This window comes from Pyxicephalus adspersus, chromosome Z, assembly GCF_032062135.1.
Source record: "Pyxicephalus adspersus chromosome Z, UCB_Pads_2.0, whole genome shotgun sequence".
Taxonomy (NCBI): domain Eukaryota; kingdom Metazoa; phylum Chordata; class Amphibia; order Anura; family Pyxicephalidae; genus Pyxicephalus; species Pyxicephalus adspersus.
In genome coordinates this window covers 56,877,320-56,895,362 of record NC_092871.1, presented here as the reverse complement: position 1 = coordinate 56,895,362, position 18,043 = coordinate 56,877,320, and the positions used below count along the sequence as shown (strand labels likewise).

The following is an 18,043-nucleotide window of genomic DNA, read 5'->3' as shown; positions in this document are numbered from 1 at the left end:
CCCAGGGTAGGTAATGGAAATTTTTGCCTATTCTATATAGGTTTGTGCATTACATGGAAACTGGATTTGGGACTTCTTTAGACTGTCATACAGGAGCCTTTAGATTTACTTTGAGCATACATGCCGTGTCTCCCAACAATTCGAATAGGCCATGTCCAATCAGTCTGATGCAGCAAATCCAGATATTCCTGCTGCCAGTAACCAAGCTATGGATTCTTTGGCACTTACCAAAAAAAAAAATGATGCAATTTGACCTTTTTACATGCTCCATGCCTGTCACCAAAATTATGAATAAGGAGAGAAATGTGATACAGAGGGTAAAAACACATTAATATATTTTAACAGAAATCCTAGCAGTAGCATTTTATATTTTCAGCAATGTAAAAAAAAAAAAAAACAACCAACAACTTGTTTATTACATTTATTAAAATATTTCGTTTACAACCCATATGTGTAAACCAATGCATTTTCAGCTGCTCTCCAGGTGCTTAAACATCAGGAGTGTAACATAGAAGGGCACATTAGTTCCAATGGCGCAGCGATTCCATGGGATTTACAGTGATCTGTACAAAGGATTGATTGTCAAGCAAAGAGTATTGCTTTCTCAGATGAAACCAGCTGCCTTTTGGATGGATGGCTACTAATTCATCAACTTCCTTCACATAACAAGGGCATTTTGAAAACATTAATATGGCTTCTGTAACTGTAAATTAGAGGCAATATATTATACCTGCTAAAAAAGGCAGAGTAGTGATTTTAATTCAAGCTGTATAGTCACAAAAAAAGGATGTGAAGGCAGTTTTTGAACACCTGTATTATCACTATGCAGTACTACATGGCACATGATGAGAGATGACCTAAACCCCTGAGTGTGACACACTGATACCCTTTCTTGCAGGGTCGGTGAGGTAGATACACTGTAATTTGCTGATTTCCATAGACATCAGGGGATAAGTGACCTGGCATGCATTAATTCTCAAGGAAAACCGCTGTATGCCGCAAGGACTGATGTACAGGACAGACAGCCAAAGTCCTTCAGTTACTGAGACACCAAATAAAAATAAAGCAAAACAAGAAAAAGTGATTGTAGTGACGTCTTGCAGCAGCTGGGGAAATAGGGGGTGATTCTGGGCTGGGGGCACTTTTGGCATGTATCATCTTGTCCTGCAATGATTGACAGTCCCTCTCTCCCGTTGACCAGCTATGCCTGAAATTTGCAGCAATAACCAATGTTCTGATCTTGAAGGGGTTGACTGACCTGTCCATTGTGCACAGCTCTCAGGATAACTGGCCTAATGTCCTTATCCAGTGGGAGAGGGGAACAAAAAAATGGCTAGTGACCCCCAACGTTACTTTTTCCTGTCGTCACCCAATCTACGATGATGAAACTCAAACTCATAATCATGAATATAAAGCCCAGGGTGGCAAAGAGGGCAGCCTGTGGGAAAAAAAGGAAGACTGAGCACAAGTCATGGAAACTGAATGAAGACTAGATGAGGAAAAAGAACATTTGATGGCAGGAAGTGGTTATGTAAAAACTTGTAAATTTGCAAAAAACACAAACCTGAATCTTTGGACGGGAAAACAGTGGTTCCTTGTCATTTGGAACAATTCTTATATAGAATATGCTTGGAAGGATGAAAATCAAGCTTGGTGCTGAAGTCGCTCCTGTAGAAACAAAAATGACAAAAAGTTACCCTGCAAGTATTTTCTGAATCCCATTCAGCATACATTATCTGCATGTCTCTCAGCAAAATCAGGACTGTGAAGACAAAAGTATAGAAGCCCTCAAACCAGTCTAGATTTTTTATCTGTGAACCAGAACTAAAAGCATGACAGCACCTCCTTTACAGAGTGCACATGTTAGTCATCCCATCAGTATTTACCTCTTTACTAATGTATCTAATTCATATTCAGATCCTTACTATACAGATATTACTGTAGGAGTAGAAGTGTTTATATGAGTTTGAACTACAACTATAAACTGCTAACCCATCATGGCTTCTACTGCCATCCATATTCTTACCCTAAAATCTCCCACTATTAGAAATATTTTGGCATTGATGTGTCATTTGTTTTACTTGGTTGATAAAGCTGTGATTTTCTTTCTTTATTAATAAAATCCTAATTCATCCATTGAAAGGCTTCCCCATTTTCCATCCCCTTTACAACCAGACTAGTATCGAGAAGAACGGTTGACACAGGGATAACAAATACAGTCAATAATACAATAACAAAAGCACAGAATTGCGTGTGTATAAATCTGAAATTAATCAACCATTATGTGATAAATCCAATTACAATATCACTTACTGATAATACACTATACTTTCCCTAAAAATGACACTAGACACCAACAACCTTTCTTTGTTTTACTGGGCCACAAGTTAGCAAACCTGGGCTGCCTGTATACAACAAAACAATACATACTTTGCCTAACCTTAAATTATTACAAAACCATGAATACATGTATTTTACCTTCCATGACCAGGACACTACCTGTTACAGAAAGAGTATATTATCTTACCAATAACACCAAAAATATCTTTGATGTTTGGAATAAAGATGACCAGCAGGTTAACCACAAAAAGCAAGCATGCAGCAATAAGAATGTGACGCCACCAACGAAAGTCTTGTCCGGGGCAGATGAGCTGCTGGATAGCTCTGCGGATCTGAGTCAAGAAAAAGTATAAGTGAAATGGGTGATGGACTCTCTAAACAGGAAAAAGTAAGGAAGATTCATCTTACTGGAAATAAGACAACTGGTACAGTGAGGGTGACGGCTACCAGTACAGCAACGCGAACAGTCAGCATTAATTTATCAAGAGGGTCAACCGTCATGTAAGTGTGCAACATCTCCGACTCCACATCACCTAACAGAATGCATACAGGCAATGTATATTGTTAGATATATAGTCAGATAAGGCAGTTCACACAAATGTATTTCAAACATGTATTTAACTTATTGTTGGAAGTTTTTCCAATTTTCCTCTCATCAGAGGTTTAAGTTAGAAAGGGTCATTAAATGCTATAAATTCTTAAAGTAACATTACAATTTTGTTTTCTCTGTTGTTTTACCTATTAGCACATGTACAAGTTATGTTACAATTAAGGCATGACAGCTGTCACAGTGGCTGCAGTGCCATTGCCAATGCCTCTAGTTTAAATTTTTGCAGGTTTTAAGGAAATGTGTTTCTTATCTGTGTCTCTTATCTACATCTACCCTAGACCCAGCTAGCCCCAGGAAACTTACCATAGAAAGTCAAGTAGCCAAAAATTGCAGTCATTAGGTACATAATGAACATGGCGAAGATGGAGACATTGGCAACATTCTGCATGCGGGACTTGGTGGCTCTAGAGAGGTCATAAAAAAAAAATGCATTGATATATATGTACATTTGTGTGATCATGTCACAATACCTTTTTGCTTAGGACAGATCTGCATAAAAACTGCCCATGAAGTGTGTAGATATTTGTGTTAAAAACACTATCTGGCAGAGGGCGCAAGGCAAAACACTAATAATTACAAAATTAGTCACAATGCCTGAAAAAGCTATATGGTTGATCACAGTAACCAATCATATTATTGAAACTGTTTTCCTAGTGTTGGGATCAAGAATTTTTTTTTTCTGGCAACACATACAGTTCAAATTTCTGACACTGAGCTGTCAAAGATTAGACATAATTCTGCAACATAGTATACATTTAGTGGACATATTTACCAATAATTTTCCAACAGAAGTAGAATGCTGCAAGACATATATTGTCTCCTTCTAGATATGGGTAGGCTCTCACCAAAATGCCAAATGCAGCCATCTGATCAAGCAGAAATTGTTGCTCTGACTGCTTTTTTTAATTGTGTGTTCAAAGTGCAGCCTAAGCTGTTGAGCTTTGAGCAAACAACAGAAATTTTACAAAAATGCACAAAGGAGCCTAAAAGTCCTCCTGCTGGCTACAAATAATACCATTTATTATTTAACACTTTGTTACATATTTGTCATAAAAGAAAAAAAACAAAAAACAAATATTGTATCCTTTAAGTTTTAAGCATAATAAAAAATGTACAAAACCACCATACATTTCCTTTAACATAAAACTGAAACATGCCAACCTCTTCATTGTGTTTGTCTTGAGTTTCTTGATGATCAGTTGTAACTCTTAAGAAAATCTTTCATAAAAACATGCTCTAAAGGCAGAAGTAAATATGAATAAAGTGCACTTCCAAAGACTGTTCTCTTTTACTGGGTTGCCATATAACAAATGCCACTGCATAGAAAAAAAAACATTGCAACATCACACGAATGAAAGACATAGATGCGGGTTTGTACAACTTCACAGGAAATACTTGAGGGGCGGTTTTTGATGCAAAGAATTTCTTTCAAAATAAATGTGTGCCCTCTAGCTGAAGGTAAAGGTGTACAAAGACCGCTAACCCCTGTATTCTCAGAAATATTGTTTTCTAGCAACCAGCAGAGTGCAAAATTCATGTCATCTTTTCATGTACTTGTAAATCTCAGAAGTTTCAAGTATCTCTTGGTGTATAAGCTCTAGGCTCTTTGGTAAAGTATGTTTAAAGAAAATGACTTGTGATTTTGTATTTATTTTCTAATATAGCACTACTTTTAAAAATATAACAATAAAAATGTATAAATACCTATATACATATGTAATTTTTTGATTTTGTTAGTCATTATCCTCAAATGTATTCTTTTCAACTGTTGTCCTCTGTCTCTTTTCCTTCTTTGTTGGACAAAGCCTAATGTATATAATGCTCAAAAACTTAAGTTGAAGGTTCAGGTCAGGCAAAGTGGCCCAAAAGATAAGTGGCTTGTATTATGCTAATCTTTTTAGCTAACCTATAGTTCTTGAGTAGTCCTTTGTCTTCTAATAAATCTTTGGAAAACAAAAATTGTATAGATATAATAAACATTCGCAAAGATCATGTATTTGAAAACGTTTAAACTTAGAAAATATACATTAAAAACAAAGTTGACCCATTAGTTGTGTTGGTGTAGTGTACCACAAGTTGGACCGTTAAAGATTTTAACACATTGTTACTTTACCCCAACTGCCTACCTGCGGAGCTCAGTGTAAATGGGCAGAACTTCAGGGTGGCAAACAAAAGCAAAAGCCACGATGGGGATAGCATAGGCAGTCTGAAATAAAATATAGACAAATGCGTTTACTAACAGGGTAACTATAGAGGTTGATACAAAAGGCAGCAGACTCCAGGAAATCCATAGATTCCAGTGAAATTCAGCCACCTGGAATACTGGAATTTTGGATTTTTGATGGATCAAAATTTTCACAGACATACCTGAGTGTTAACAGTAATCATCTTAGCCATGCACTTCTCTTCTGTGCTAGTAGTATTGTAACCGTTGGTGTAGAGGTGATGTTCAGTTGTTGTTGAGTTGCTCAGAGGACAAGGTATAATAGTCATCTTGTATATGACCTAGACAGGGTAATCAGAGGAAGTGTGAGATATCAAAAGGATACAAAAGTAAAGGGTATAAATCTAGGAAAGAAGATCCACATTGTTTATTCAGTGAGACAGGAAGAAAGTGTTTAATTTTTTGGGGTTGATTTTGGCCCACTACACCCAAGAGTTTTCTTTCTGCAACATTAGTCAATAATGTGTCAAGATTAAAGAATATCCTAAGCCAAGACCACATAATAATAAATTCCAATCCTTAGCTGGGAGGCATCATTTTATTTTTATTCTTGTGATATTGTTGCTGGGGTATCACTACCGTGGTGCCCCTCCTTCTCACTCTCTTTCTCTGTCCCCCAGAATGCTGCTTTACATAGGAACACAAGAGGCAAAAATCAAATTCAAATCAAATACAAACTACTAGCTGAATTTTTTTTTGACATTTAAATACTTTTCAAATATTACGTAGCCACATTATTTGTTTTATATATTTATGTGTTTAGAGTTTAGGGCTACTACACAGGTAGTTTTTTTTACTTCAAATCAATGTCCAATTCAATGAAATGAGCAGAATCAAGCGGAAGCACAATTTGGCAGCACATCATGCTGCTCATGTGTTCCGGCCCCTATTGATTAGGGGAACTCCTGGTAATGTACTTTAGTAAACACGCAGGGGAAAAAGGACAGGTTGGTATTTACAAAGTTGGACAATGCTAGGCAGGAACCAGCAGAAAACATATCTCATGAAAACCTTTTTCATGCTTTTTTTTTTTTGCCGCCAGTGATGGTCGTCTGGGCTAAAAAGAAGAGCTTTTGAATTCTATAGTGGGAGTGTAGGCATGAGCAAAATTCTATTCAGGAATTTAACAGATCTGAAAGGTTTTCTTGTGTAAAATAACTATTCCAACTTACTGCACACAAGAAGAATACCATACAGCTTAGAGAGAAGCCACTTGTATAGCCAAGATAACCTGAGAAAGACAGACAGAAAATTAATATGTGAGGATAAAGTCACAAACCTTAAAGCTGAATTACAGGAACAAAAAAAATACGTTCTTTATTATGTATAAGGGGTTTAAATCCACTTTGTGTGCTAAAAAATCCTTTAAAAAGAGCTGGGGAAATGACCCAGCAGATCCGCCTAATACTGGCTGCCTGTGGATAACTACAGTGACAGAGAAAAGACCAGTCATCCTGCACTAGATGAGAGCACAGTACTAACTGGTCAGTATTACAGGAAGCTCCTGCATAGAGGCAAAGTTTAGGACTTGTTTCAGAGATTTACAGAAATACACAAAGGACATCACGATTCAAGTGATAATAGACGAGTTTATAATACAAAATCTTATAAATATTGTAACTGTTCTAAACTATAGCTCTATCACTAAAATTATAAACTATCATTAAAAATGTATGAAGCTAAACACACACATACACACAAAGGACAGACTGCACATTGCATATAAAACCCAAGAAAGAATACCAAACAGCACAAACTGCACAATGAATTACAAAAACTCAGCAAAGGCTGTACACAAGATATACACAGCACACATCACAGACTGTACACCACAGAGGTTGTACACCAAAAATAAAGCACAGCACAAACTGTACATGAATATAACACACAGCATAGCGGGTACATCTGATATAACGCCCAATGCAGCCTTTACATGTGATTGTACACACAGCGAGTACACTGGATAAAGTACACAGCCTGTATACCAAATCTAACAGCCAGCTCAGACTGTATAGCAAAAGGAACACAAAACACAAACTATATAGCAAATACAACACCCATCACAGCCTGTGTAGAAAAATCCTATACACAGCACAGACTGTATAGCAAATCTTACATCCAAAAAAAACGTATACTGGTCATTCAGTAACTCTTAAGTTCTCAGATCTTGTGCACCAGATATGGAGTCTATGCTGTGTGTTCTACTAGATAAATCATTCAGCACAGACTGTACACTAGATATAACACAAATGAACCTCAAAGTCTCAATATAACACCATCACACACTGCATAAAACACCTAACACAGACTGTAAACCAGATGTAGCTGTCAACAAAGACTGTACACCAAAATAATGGATGTAATACACAGCAAATATTCTACACTGGACATACCACACAGCAAAGACTACATTAGATAACAAAAATATGTGTTACATAAAGAACTGATCTCAGTACATCTACACATGGCCTTCTTTATCAAAGTGCCTGGAAGAAAAGTATCTAATAAAATCAATCAGTTTCTTTCAATAAATTTGATTGTTAATATCAGAGATTAGATTTTTAAATTAGATTCGATTTTGTTTGATAAATCTTGCCAATTGATAATGAGACCTGATAACTTACACATTTAAAGTCATTGGATATAGGTCTTACCCAGATGTTTCATGAGAGCGAGGGGGAGAATGATGAAGATTGTGACAATGATGATAAGCAGGTTGCCTTGCAAATACCAATCACTGTGGAGGAGAATGCATTGAGACAGAGGGGTATGTTTAACGGGGAGTCAAGTAAACATGCACAAACAGGGACAGTCATATAATCCTTGGTAATCTTACTCAGTTTTTGTGCTCAACCCCATGAAAGTCTGGATAACAAGTGGCAACTCACTCTTGATAATGTACAAATAGCTGGACATAGCTGGAATAAAATAGATAATATGGTCCAGTTACATGATTCATTGGTCATCACTCAAATAAAAAATATGCTTTTTTTTATTTGCAATAATACTGCAAAGACAATATGGTTTATGTAGCCCTTTTTTACTCAGCCTTACTGTCTCTGGCTAGCCTCCTTTATTTATTACTTATTAGTTAGGCTGCAGGAGCTGAACAGTGGAAGAGCAATGCTGTATTTCTGTTAGCACTCATAAGACAGTGAATAAGACAGCTGAGTGTGTTCAGGAGAATCAGAAGACTTTCATAAATCTGTCTCTTCTTTCTCTTGTTTGGTGCCCCATACAGTAGCTTTGTATATAAATAAAGTAGTCTCCTGTTTCCAGCTCTACATTCTAGCAGTGGTTATTATTGAAATAATCACATTACACCAATAGTGGAGCTTGTACAACCTGGCATCAGCATTCAAGTGTTACAAGGGCAGCAATGAATCTAAACATAAAGCTCTGGAGACAAATAAAAAAAAGGAAGGGTACACTTTAATCTGCCTGCATGTTTCAAAGATTCAATGTTTCCTAACTTTTTCTTTTTGCAATACATGGTTAAATGTGGAGTATAGAAGGGAAATAGAATCCTTACCGCCCACATTATGGATGGTTATAATCAATGCTGCTAGAATCTTCCCCACAGATCCAAATGCTCTCATGCCAAGTTGTTCGTAGGCGCGAATACCTGAGCAGAAGGAACGATTGTGAGAGGAAATAGCTGAGAAAAGGTCATCAGGAGTGTAAATGGAGAAAAGAAGAGCGGGTGGTGTGTGTAACAGTAGAAGGCGCAGGAAGTTTGAGGAGAGAGCAGATTTAAGGATGGTGTCTTCAAGTAAGACCAACAATGAGTCCCTATAAAGAGAATCACTGAAGCAAAGAGCACTTTACAGATAATACAAACATACATCAAATTTCTTTCTTTTTCAAATGACACTATAATGAATGAGCACTGTGCACATGCTATTTAGTTGTATGGAGAGGGGAGGAAGAAGAGCATCCCGCTGCTCTCTCTCTCCCCCCCCCCCCCCCCCCCCCCCCCCCCACATTGGAAATTACAAATTGGTTGTTCCCAGTCAGACCTGAATGCATTATTTATGGGCACTTTCATATAGGAAAAAAGTTCACTGGTGAGTTTCATTTTACTTTAGGACTATCAAAATCATAGTCTGCCAACACACTAGAAGGGGCAAAAAAATAAAAAAGAACATGTCCCCTTATTCTTGGTGCAGCATAGCACAAGGAACCATGGAGCTTTTTTTGTGGTATGCTGCAAATATTGTGTGTTGAATGTCTGTTGTGTTAGAACACAGAATTATGTATTTAAATAAGCTCAGTGAGTTGTTCCAAATTTTGTGTTGTTCTGGTATGCAAATGTTAACCTCCAGACTGGCCTCATCAGTAGCACAAATGGTTGGAGGAGGTTCCAGGCAAAGATGAATTTAGTAAGGTTGATATGACTACAATGGATTATTATCGATTGAACAGCTCTGTTATATGTAGCTGTTTAAGTAGCTGTAGGCAGTATTATCATTTATTTTTACCCTATTACAACTTTTTTTTCTTTAAGCATATCTGTTTTGTAGATAGTTGTTACCAATGTGAAAAGATTCTGTGCCACAAAAAATGTGGTACAAAATATAGTACAAAATGTGCCATTTGTACTATAAGATAGATAAGTCAGCATGGTGACTGATTAGCAGCTTAGCAGCAGATTGTGCCAAGGACACAAACTTTGCCCCTCCCTCCTTGTGGCTTTCTTCTATGTATGAATCTTTGCAAATGCAAAAAAACATGAAGCTTCCATTCAAAAACAGACCCATAATGTTTGTTGTAAAGCATCAGCTCTCCATAAGTTATTAAAATAAAGGGCTTTCAACAGCACTGTGTATTGGAGTGTCAATATGATGCATAAGGGATAAATAAATTAATTATTAAATCAAAACGAACTGTCTCGTTCGTTTTGATTTATCTCCCCTCCCTATTCCCCCCCTTCTCTTCCCCTACGACGATTATCTGGGTTTGTTTGTTTGTTTGTGTCGTGATGATTTGTATATGGGTACCAATTGTAATCCTATATTGGCATCTCCGTGCTACTTCTCTGATATTTTTGGCATGAGTGGTGTGGCACTGGTGGCTCACTGCCCATCAGTAAGTGTCAGGGGTACCATATGGGACCCCTGCCCGTTACGAATATTCTTTTATTATTTATGTTTCTGCATGCCATGATTACAAGAATGGTTCATGTACCTTTGCCTGGTTTCATTGTGTTGTTTTTTGGTATCTTGTCTTTTGTATGTTATTTTATTTGCTTAAAATCAATAAAACTATATTTCAGAAAAAACACTTACCAACAACACCTGAACACTTGAGGAGAAGGTGGATGGAGTAAGATGACAAGAGAGCAATGCATATTAAAAGGATCCTAGAGAGAAAGCCAAGAACACATAAAATGGACAACAAAACATTTTACAACTTGCAGTTCTGCAGATGTATTGCCACTTTTCTTCCACTTCCTTTGGACTACTAGTGAACATTACTGCTGACCTTTCCCTATAGTAGTTTTTGGCTTAGCAACTTTCTTCCTGACTATAAACTAACAGAGCTGGCCATTCAACTAAAAGCCTGATCTCATCTTTCGCTTGGTGTGCCGAAACTCCATATGAAGGCAGATTTGAATAACTGTGGGTATACAAAGATTTGAGCAAATATTTTGGAGAATAAAATGGTGTTTTCTTGCTCTTTAATAAATAAGTGGTCTGTATACACTGATATGTAAGGTGCTCCTTGTGCATATATATAATCCCTACTTGTCTGTATACTGAGTGGAGGCTGTTCTGGCTGTGGGAATCTGAGCCTGCAATCTCCCCGGTGGCAGCTGTTTAAGGCTATTACTCTCCCAGAAGCTGTTCATGGAAAGGACTTTCCCAAACTGATAGAAACCTGGATCCATGCCAGGAAACTCAGAGAGGAGGGAAAGAGTACTTACACAAACAGAATGATTCCTGTGTTGGACATTGCATAGGCTAGGCCTAGGATCCCACTACCCATAATGGCATTGCTCAGGTTAAACACTGACATCCCAAATGACGTCTTGCCTTCAAACTGTGGAAGAAACAGAAAATGGTTAGCCAAAGAAATGAAAAGGTCTATAGTATATTCTTTCCAGCACAAAATGTCTATGAGCTTTTAGTAAGCATCTAAGCATTCTTCACCTTTATACTACTACAATTATATAGATCTTTTTCTTACACTGAATAGGTTGCATTCTCAGTGATGCCACTGGTCTCTATTTAGTGGATAGACTCCATTCTCAGTGATATGGTCTCTATTTAGCGGATAGGCTGCATTCTCAGTGATGTCACTGGTCTCTACTTAGTGAATGGATTCCATTCTCAGTGATGTCACTGGTTTCTCTTTAGTGAATAGATTCCATTATCAGTGATGTCACTGGTCTCTATTTAGTGAATAGGCTTCATTCTCAGTAATGTCGCTGGTCTCTATTTAGTGGATAGACTCCATTCTCAGTGATATGGTCTCTATTTAGTGGATAGGCTGCATTCTCAGTGATGTCACTGGTCTCTACTTAGTGAATGGATTCCATTCTCAGTGATGTCACTGTTCTCTGTTTAGTGAATAGGCTTTATTCTCAGTAATGTTGCTGGTCTCTATTTAGTGGATAGACTCCATTCTCAGTGATATGGTCTCTATTTAGCGGATAAGCTGCATTCTCAGTGATGTCACTGGTCTCTACTTAGTGAATAGATTCCATTCTTAGTGATGTCACTGGTCTCTGTTTAGTGGTTAGGCTGCATTCTCAGTGATGTCACTGGTGTTTGGTGATTAGAAAGTTTTCATTCTCATTGACTTCCGTGATGGATAGTGATTGGATAAAATGAATTCTGAGTAATGTCTCTGGTCTCGAGTAACTGAATATAGGCTGTTATTTAATTGATGGTAATGGTCTGTAATGAATAAATAGGCAGCAGAGGAGAATTGTTCAGTTTAGGAGTTAAAGACCTTCATATTGTATCAGGCCTTAATCTTTATTGTTTATTCCACAGAGTTCAGGCAGGGCTGTGTATTCATGTTGCCTGGGGCATGCATAGGATTTTTCTTTATAAATTACATAAGCTGTAGCTACGCGTGTGTACACAGCCAAAGACATATGCTTATATATAACTTACCCTGTTTCCCCGATTATAAGGCACTCTCTTATATTTTTTGAAATGCCAAAATATGCCCTGGGTCTTATTTTCAGGGGATGTCTTATTTTTCTATGAAGAAAACTACAGTACACATTTATTGTTGAAAGTCACTCATGTTCCATTGATTGTCCCCTTCTGATCACTCATGTGCCGTTCATATTCCCCACACGCCCTGCAGCCAGCATCAGAGACACACACGCTGCAGCCAGCATAAAGGACACACACGCAGGATCAGATATCTGGAGCTGTCTTATAAACGGGTGAGTGTCTTATTTTAATTATTTTTTTAAAAATCGGGGGTGACTTACTTATTGGGGATGTCCTAAAATCGGGGAAACACGGTATATACTAATCCTGGAGGATGGCTTCCTATATCCCAAAGACACAAAATGCTCCATGGCTATAAAAGTCACTCCTGTCCAGAAGTGATCTCATTTATTGCTATCACGAGTGACAACTATGAGTTCATTGAGATGTCTGTTTGCTGAATTTGGTGGTCCAACAGCACAAAGGTAAAAAACATAAACATTATGATACACCACCAAAAAAAGGTGTAATTGCATTGTGACAAAACTGTTGTAGTTGTTTGGGGTGGAAGGGGGAACAAATTTGGGCTAGAAAAAAACTTTCAGGTTAATGTATGGACTCCTAAATAAATTTTTAGAACCATATTTAAAGAGCTCAGTCTGATGTCAATAATCCTATAATAAATGTTAATGCCTTAAAATACTTTCCTTGTACAGTTTGTTATAAAATGACAATCATATTTGTTCATTACATATGTAGGTTCTGCTCCATGACTTGCAAAATGACTGCTATACTGCTTCTTCCTGCAAAACTAATCTGTAAATTGGCTGATTAAAAACCATGCAATCCCTGTGTGGCTGATATCTTGTTTTAATAGAATAGCAGAGTGAAGCAAGCTCCTTCTAGTGGTTGATTTGCAAATTTCTTTATTAACACAGTAATCATAAACTATTTTAGAATAAGAAAAATAGGTGCAAACATACAAAACATATGAAAAATCACTTTATGGATGCTGCCACAGTAAACAAAACAAAACACGGCTTCAATAAAAATACTCTATAGATTCTCCTAAAGCCACCCTCAACTCCCCAATTTTTTTTACTTTTACCATTGAAATAAGTATATTATGCTTCTTACATTTTTATATTTGAACTGGATAATTTTTACAGATTTCATTGCCATACAAGACAAAAAAACTGTGCACAGGAATTTTTGTGGTGATTATTACTAACCCGAAGCTTGCAACCGGTTGCAAAGCAGCACTGCAAGACTTCAGCTGATGGTGTGAATCAATGTATCTCTGCCTATTTTTGACACTGCAGACTGGTCATTTAAATACAAACTACTTTTCATGATCGGTCATGGTATCTTTTGCCTGAGTGTCAATGTGCTAAAGAGTTGCCCTCTTTGGACCCCTGGCACTGTATACAACTTACTTATAAGTGCTCTCCCCAGCCAATTTTAGCTGGGTGCACCACCCGGCACTTTTCAGCAACCACCCGGCTGTTTTTGGTTGGTTACTGATGAGTTGGATCACAATACAGGGGCCACCACCCGTCTACAGCTTCTTCCCACTCAGCTTAAAAAAATTTATGGGTTGAGCACTGCTTATTGTTAGGTGCTCTTCCACAGCCAGCAACCTTTTGCGGCTCCTTGTTGCCTTTGGAATACCTGTGTTTAGCGGGGAATCCCCCTAAGGTTCCTTGTCTTACTCGTACCAGGCACTGTTAGCTGTACATGCACCTGAAACACCTAGCTTTGTGACCCAGAAACTCAAATGGATATGTTACTCCACTTTAGCCACAAAGCTGCAGTTTGCAATAAATACCAGGGGAGGAATTACAAGCTGGCTACTCGGTGGTAAAGAACACCCTTCAAATTGGCTAAGATCTACCCCCATACTGACAATATCTGCTGGAGATGTGGATCAGCTTCTGGTATGTTATTGCATATTTTCTGGGAGTGCCCTTCTTTGTCTACTTACTGGTCTCTTTGGTGGCAGACCTTGTCCATAAGCTCACATATATTAATATTAAAGTTATATTTAATATAGCTAGGCATGCATTCCTGCAATGTGGCAGTTTGACAAACAGCCAACCCTTGGGCACTGGCTAAGGAGGGTGGCAGATGTTTACCGTATGGAAGACTTGATGACAGCTGGGACGAATCAGACAGACAAATTTATCCAGCCCTGGTATTACTGGGTTCAGTTTAGTACATCTCAGAATATGGTAGATTGGCCCGGGACTCTTCTTGTTATGGGTGAGTTATTGTGTTTGATTATAAGGCCCGAACTGACACATTAAGTTGGGACCCCCCCCCCATCTTCCCCCCACCACACCCTACTCTCTATTTCTTTTTTTTTTCCTTCTGCAAATATATGAAAAAAACTGGAATACTGGGGTTTCTCTTTACTTTACTATTTCATCATTGCATTATTTTAATGTGTTTGTGTATTTGGCTTGTGTTGTGGTTCCTTTTTTTAAAGTAAAGTATTTTTAAGGTATGATTAGTCCCTTCAATTCTTTCTAAGCTGCATTAGTCAAAGAGTGGATAAGTATTTAAACGAGTGTCCTAAAATTGCAGAAACAGGCCTGCTATAAAAATATTACACAGCTTTATTAAAAATTGCACACCTAGCATTGAACTGATGAAAAAAAAAAAAAGGAACGTTTCTCTTTAAAGGCCAGGGCCAGCCAAATAAGTGGGGAAAAGACAATGATAAATAGGCCATACTTAAAATAGACTCAGTGCTGGGAAATCAGGGAAGAAAGAGCAGCTCTGTATTTTTAAAGAGACGTTCCTTGAAGATTTTCACACACTGTCAAAAGTTCTAAATCTTTTTTGTTTCTTTTTGCATCAATTCTGTTGTGGGAAGTGACAATACATTTCCACAACAGAAGTAAAGAAAATAGTTGGATGGTCAACATGACTAAAGGGTTTGATCAGTCAAGAAAAGATTAAGATGCAAGTTAATTTTTTTTGGGAGTAAAGCAAGGTGGTACCACAAGGACAGAGCCCACAGGCAAAGTTGGGGGTCCATTCTTGAAGGTGTAGGTGAGGTATGAGATAATTTTTTAGCATGTTCACCCACGTTCACCCACCCTAATTCAGGCCTGATAATTTGGAAAGAGGACACTAGCACAAAGTCACGCTAAGGGGGTCTTTGGGTTCAGAGGAAAAATAATGGCTAACATGGTGTTACATGCAGCTGAAAAAGACGTATCCAAAAAAATAGGAAAGATTTCATTCCTTTTAAACACAGAAGACAATAAGGTTTAGCTTCACTGCAAACATAAGACCTATGCAAGGTTCTAAAATTTTAAACAGAAGAAACATTTGCAGTATAAATAGTTCACCTTTTAAACTTCTATTTTTGTCCTGCGTACACACTTATTTTGGGATACAAATATCACTAAGGGCATGTGTCGATGGGCTATTATTCAGGTGTGATTGGTTTTGCATTCCCATACTTTTGCGTTCCCATTGGTTTTGCAATCCCATATGAGAATCCCAAATTTCTTAAAGCAGGCAAAATACAACCCATACATAACAATACAGCCTTAAAGCATTTCAAACTGATTTTAAACTGGCAAGCCCAAAACTGATGGTTTGTATTAATAAATAAAAGAAGAGAGAAACAAAGAGGGTTTTTTGGCAATAGTGCTTATAATCAGCAAATGATTCAAAATAGTTACATAGACATAGGCAAACAATTGAGTGTTCTGCAATACAAGCAGAGTAGTTATTAACAGTCCCAACAAATTTTTAGTTAGTTGAGTGATCAGTTATCACATGATCTCTAGACATAAAGCACCTACTGTACATGAGTAACTCAAAAGCGGATCGGCTGTATGCCGACACAAATGAGAGATATGACGGTCAGTTATTGCCTGCAGATTTTAATACCCAACGCGTTTCGCCATCGTTAGGCTTCCTCAGGGGCAGCTGTGTGCTTTATAAATCTAAATACCATTATGTCCTGGATGAGATATATTTTATAGTAGGTCAATGGTATTGGAGATACAGTGTCTTAATGGCTTTGGGTAAGTATGCATTGATTCCAGTGAGATAATGAATGGTACTGAGTGAGGATAACCTTCCCTGTCCGCCATAAATATGCTGGTGTAGGTAGATCAATTACCACAAAAGTGGAGTCTGGTCCTAGTTAAAGTACGCAGATAGTAGAACAGGCTTCAGCCACAGCCTCCTCCAAGTGTGGAGTGACACGCATGATGATAATGGTTTGTATTACTTTTATTTAGCTGTGCTTGCTTGTCTTTAGGGGACCAATATTACTTTTAATTTACTTATCACTATCATTCCATTTCAATATTCCATTTCAGACCTCAGATGAGACAATCATATTGTCCCCAGTCAGTATTTCACCTTTCCCTAGGACACAGGCAATGACCTTATGTGCTTGTACAGCTATCTGTATTTACAGAACTGTGAGCCTGTGTAGAAAACGGACTTCTCATTATATGTAGATTTAGGTAAGACTTTGGCCAGCTTGGTGTCATATTACCTTAAGAAATGGCACAGTTTTTTATCTGGAATTATATTGAGGAATTTATTATATTTTATTTTGCTATATTTTCTGTTAATTTGATGTTAAAGGATTTATATATAAAAAGAATCAATAAGTGTATATACCAGAACTTTAGCATTTTCACATACAGGTACATTTTTGATGGAGAGATTGAAAGTGCTGGTAAAGCAAGGTTTATTAAAGCACATTATTATTAACTTGTATTTATATGATTGATTATCCAGCTCTTTACATTAGTCATTAACTGTCCCTTAGAGGGGCTCACAATCCAATGTCCCTACCATAGTCATTTGTCATTGCCACAGTCTACAGACAAATACGACAGACTGAAGTGTATGTGGGAAAAACCCAGAGAGCCCAAGCAAACATAGGTAGAACATACCAGCTTCATGTGGATAGTGTCTGGGCCAAGATTTAAACCTGGGACCCTAGTGCTGCAAAGGCTAGAGTGCTAGTCACTGTGCCACCTATTTAGTAATGGTATTATACAGTAGATAACTTATTAAGTAGTATGGAATATTGTGTCACTTACATCAGTAAAATGAGTTTTTTGACTGGTGACATGTTGCAGGAATCCCTCCTGCTCTTGGCTGGCTGGCTCCTCTACGTCATATCTAGAAGGCATAGAGAAATGCATGGTTTAACGCAGCAGAACATCATCTAATTTACTAAGCAAAGCAAAATATCCCTTGCATGGGGAGAACTCAGTTTGCTGTGTTAAAGAGGAACTAAACTCAAAATCCCCCAAAACACAAAAAATACACTTACTGTCAATCTCGCAGGACAGTCCGATCCAATCAGGAGGTCTCTTTAATCAGTTCCCGCGTCGTCCCGGCATCCGTTTTCGGGCCGGCGCACTGGGCACCGTCATATTCGCCTCTTCTTCTGGGTTCTTCTTCCTATGTCACCCGACTCAGGCATGAGATCAAGTGACGTAGTTTGGAATAAACTTGCTGATCTCTAACTCTGCATGCGTGAGATTGGCAATTTTTTCCCTTTTCACGAAAAGGCTCCTTTTGCATATGCCTGGGATTGAAGAAGCACCCAAGAGCCTCCCGGGATGGGTGACGTAGGTATCCTGGGAGACTTTGTGCTTCCATTCATCCTTGATCACCTAGGCAGTGCTGCACCTGCAAAACAACAGA

The 18,043-nt window shown here is 37.9% G+C and overlaps 1 protein-coding gene across 3 annotated transcripts in view; it reads right to left on the bottom strand.

Annotated features, from left to right (window-relative positions):
• Window positions 1-406: 406 nt before the first annotated feature.
• The window catches only part of SLC38A5 (solute carrier family 38 member 5), a 70,574-nt gene continuing 52,937 nt past the window's right edge, over window positions 407-18,043 (bottom strand). For all 3 annotated transcript variants that reach the window (XM_072431006.1, XM_072431005.1, XM_072431007.1), the window contains exons 4-17: window positions 17,431-17,512; window positions 11,101-11,216; window positions 10,463-10,536; window positions 8,707-8,799; window positions 8,011-8,092; window positions 7,829-7,911; window positions 6,347-6,405; window positions 5,318-5,455; window positions 5,077-5,156; window positions 3,254-3,354; window positions 2,749-2,873; window positions 2,528-2,672; window positions 1,565-1,668; window positions 407-1,438 (exon numbers count right to left, since the gene is read on the bottom strand). In XM_072431006.1, coding sequence (XP_072287107.1) covers window positions 1,334-1,438; window positions 1,565-1,668; window positions 2,528-2,672; window positions 2,749-2,873; window positions 3,254-3,354; window positions 5,077-5,156; window positions 5,318-5,455; window positions 6,347-6,405; window positions 7,829-7,911; window positions 8,011-8,092; window positions 8,707-8,799; window positions 10,463-10,536; window positions 11,101-11,216; window positions 17,431-17,512 — 1,387 coding nt within the window. In that variant the 3' untranslated portion in view covers window positions 407-1,333. The remainder of the gene's footprint in view (window positions 1,439-1,564; window positions 1,669-2,527; window positions 2,673-2,748; window positions 2,874-3,253; window positions 3,355-5,076; window positions 5,157-5,317; window positions 5,456-6,346; window positions 6,406-7,828; window positions 7,912-8,010; window positions 8,093-8,706; window positions 8,800-10,462; window positions 10,537-11,100; window positions 11,217-17,430; window positions 17,513-18,043) is intronic.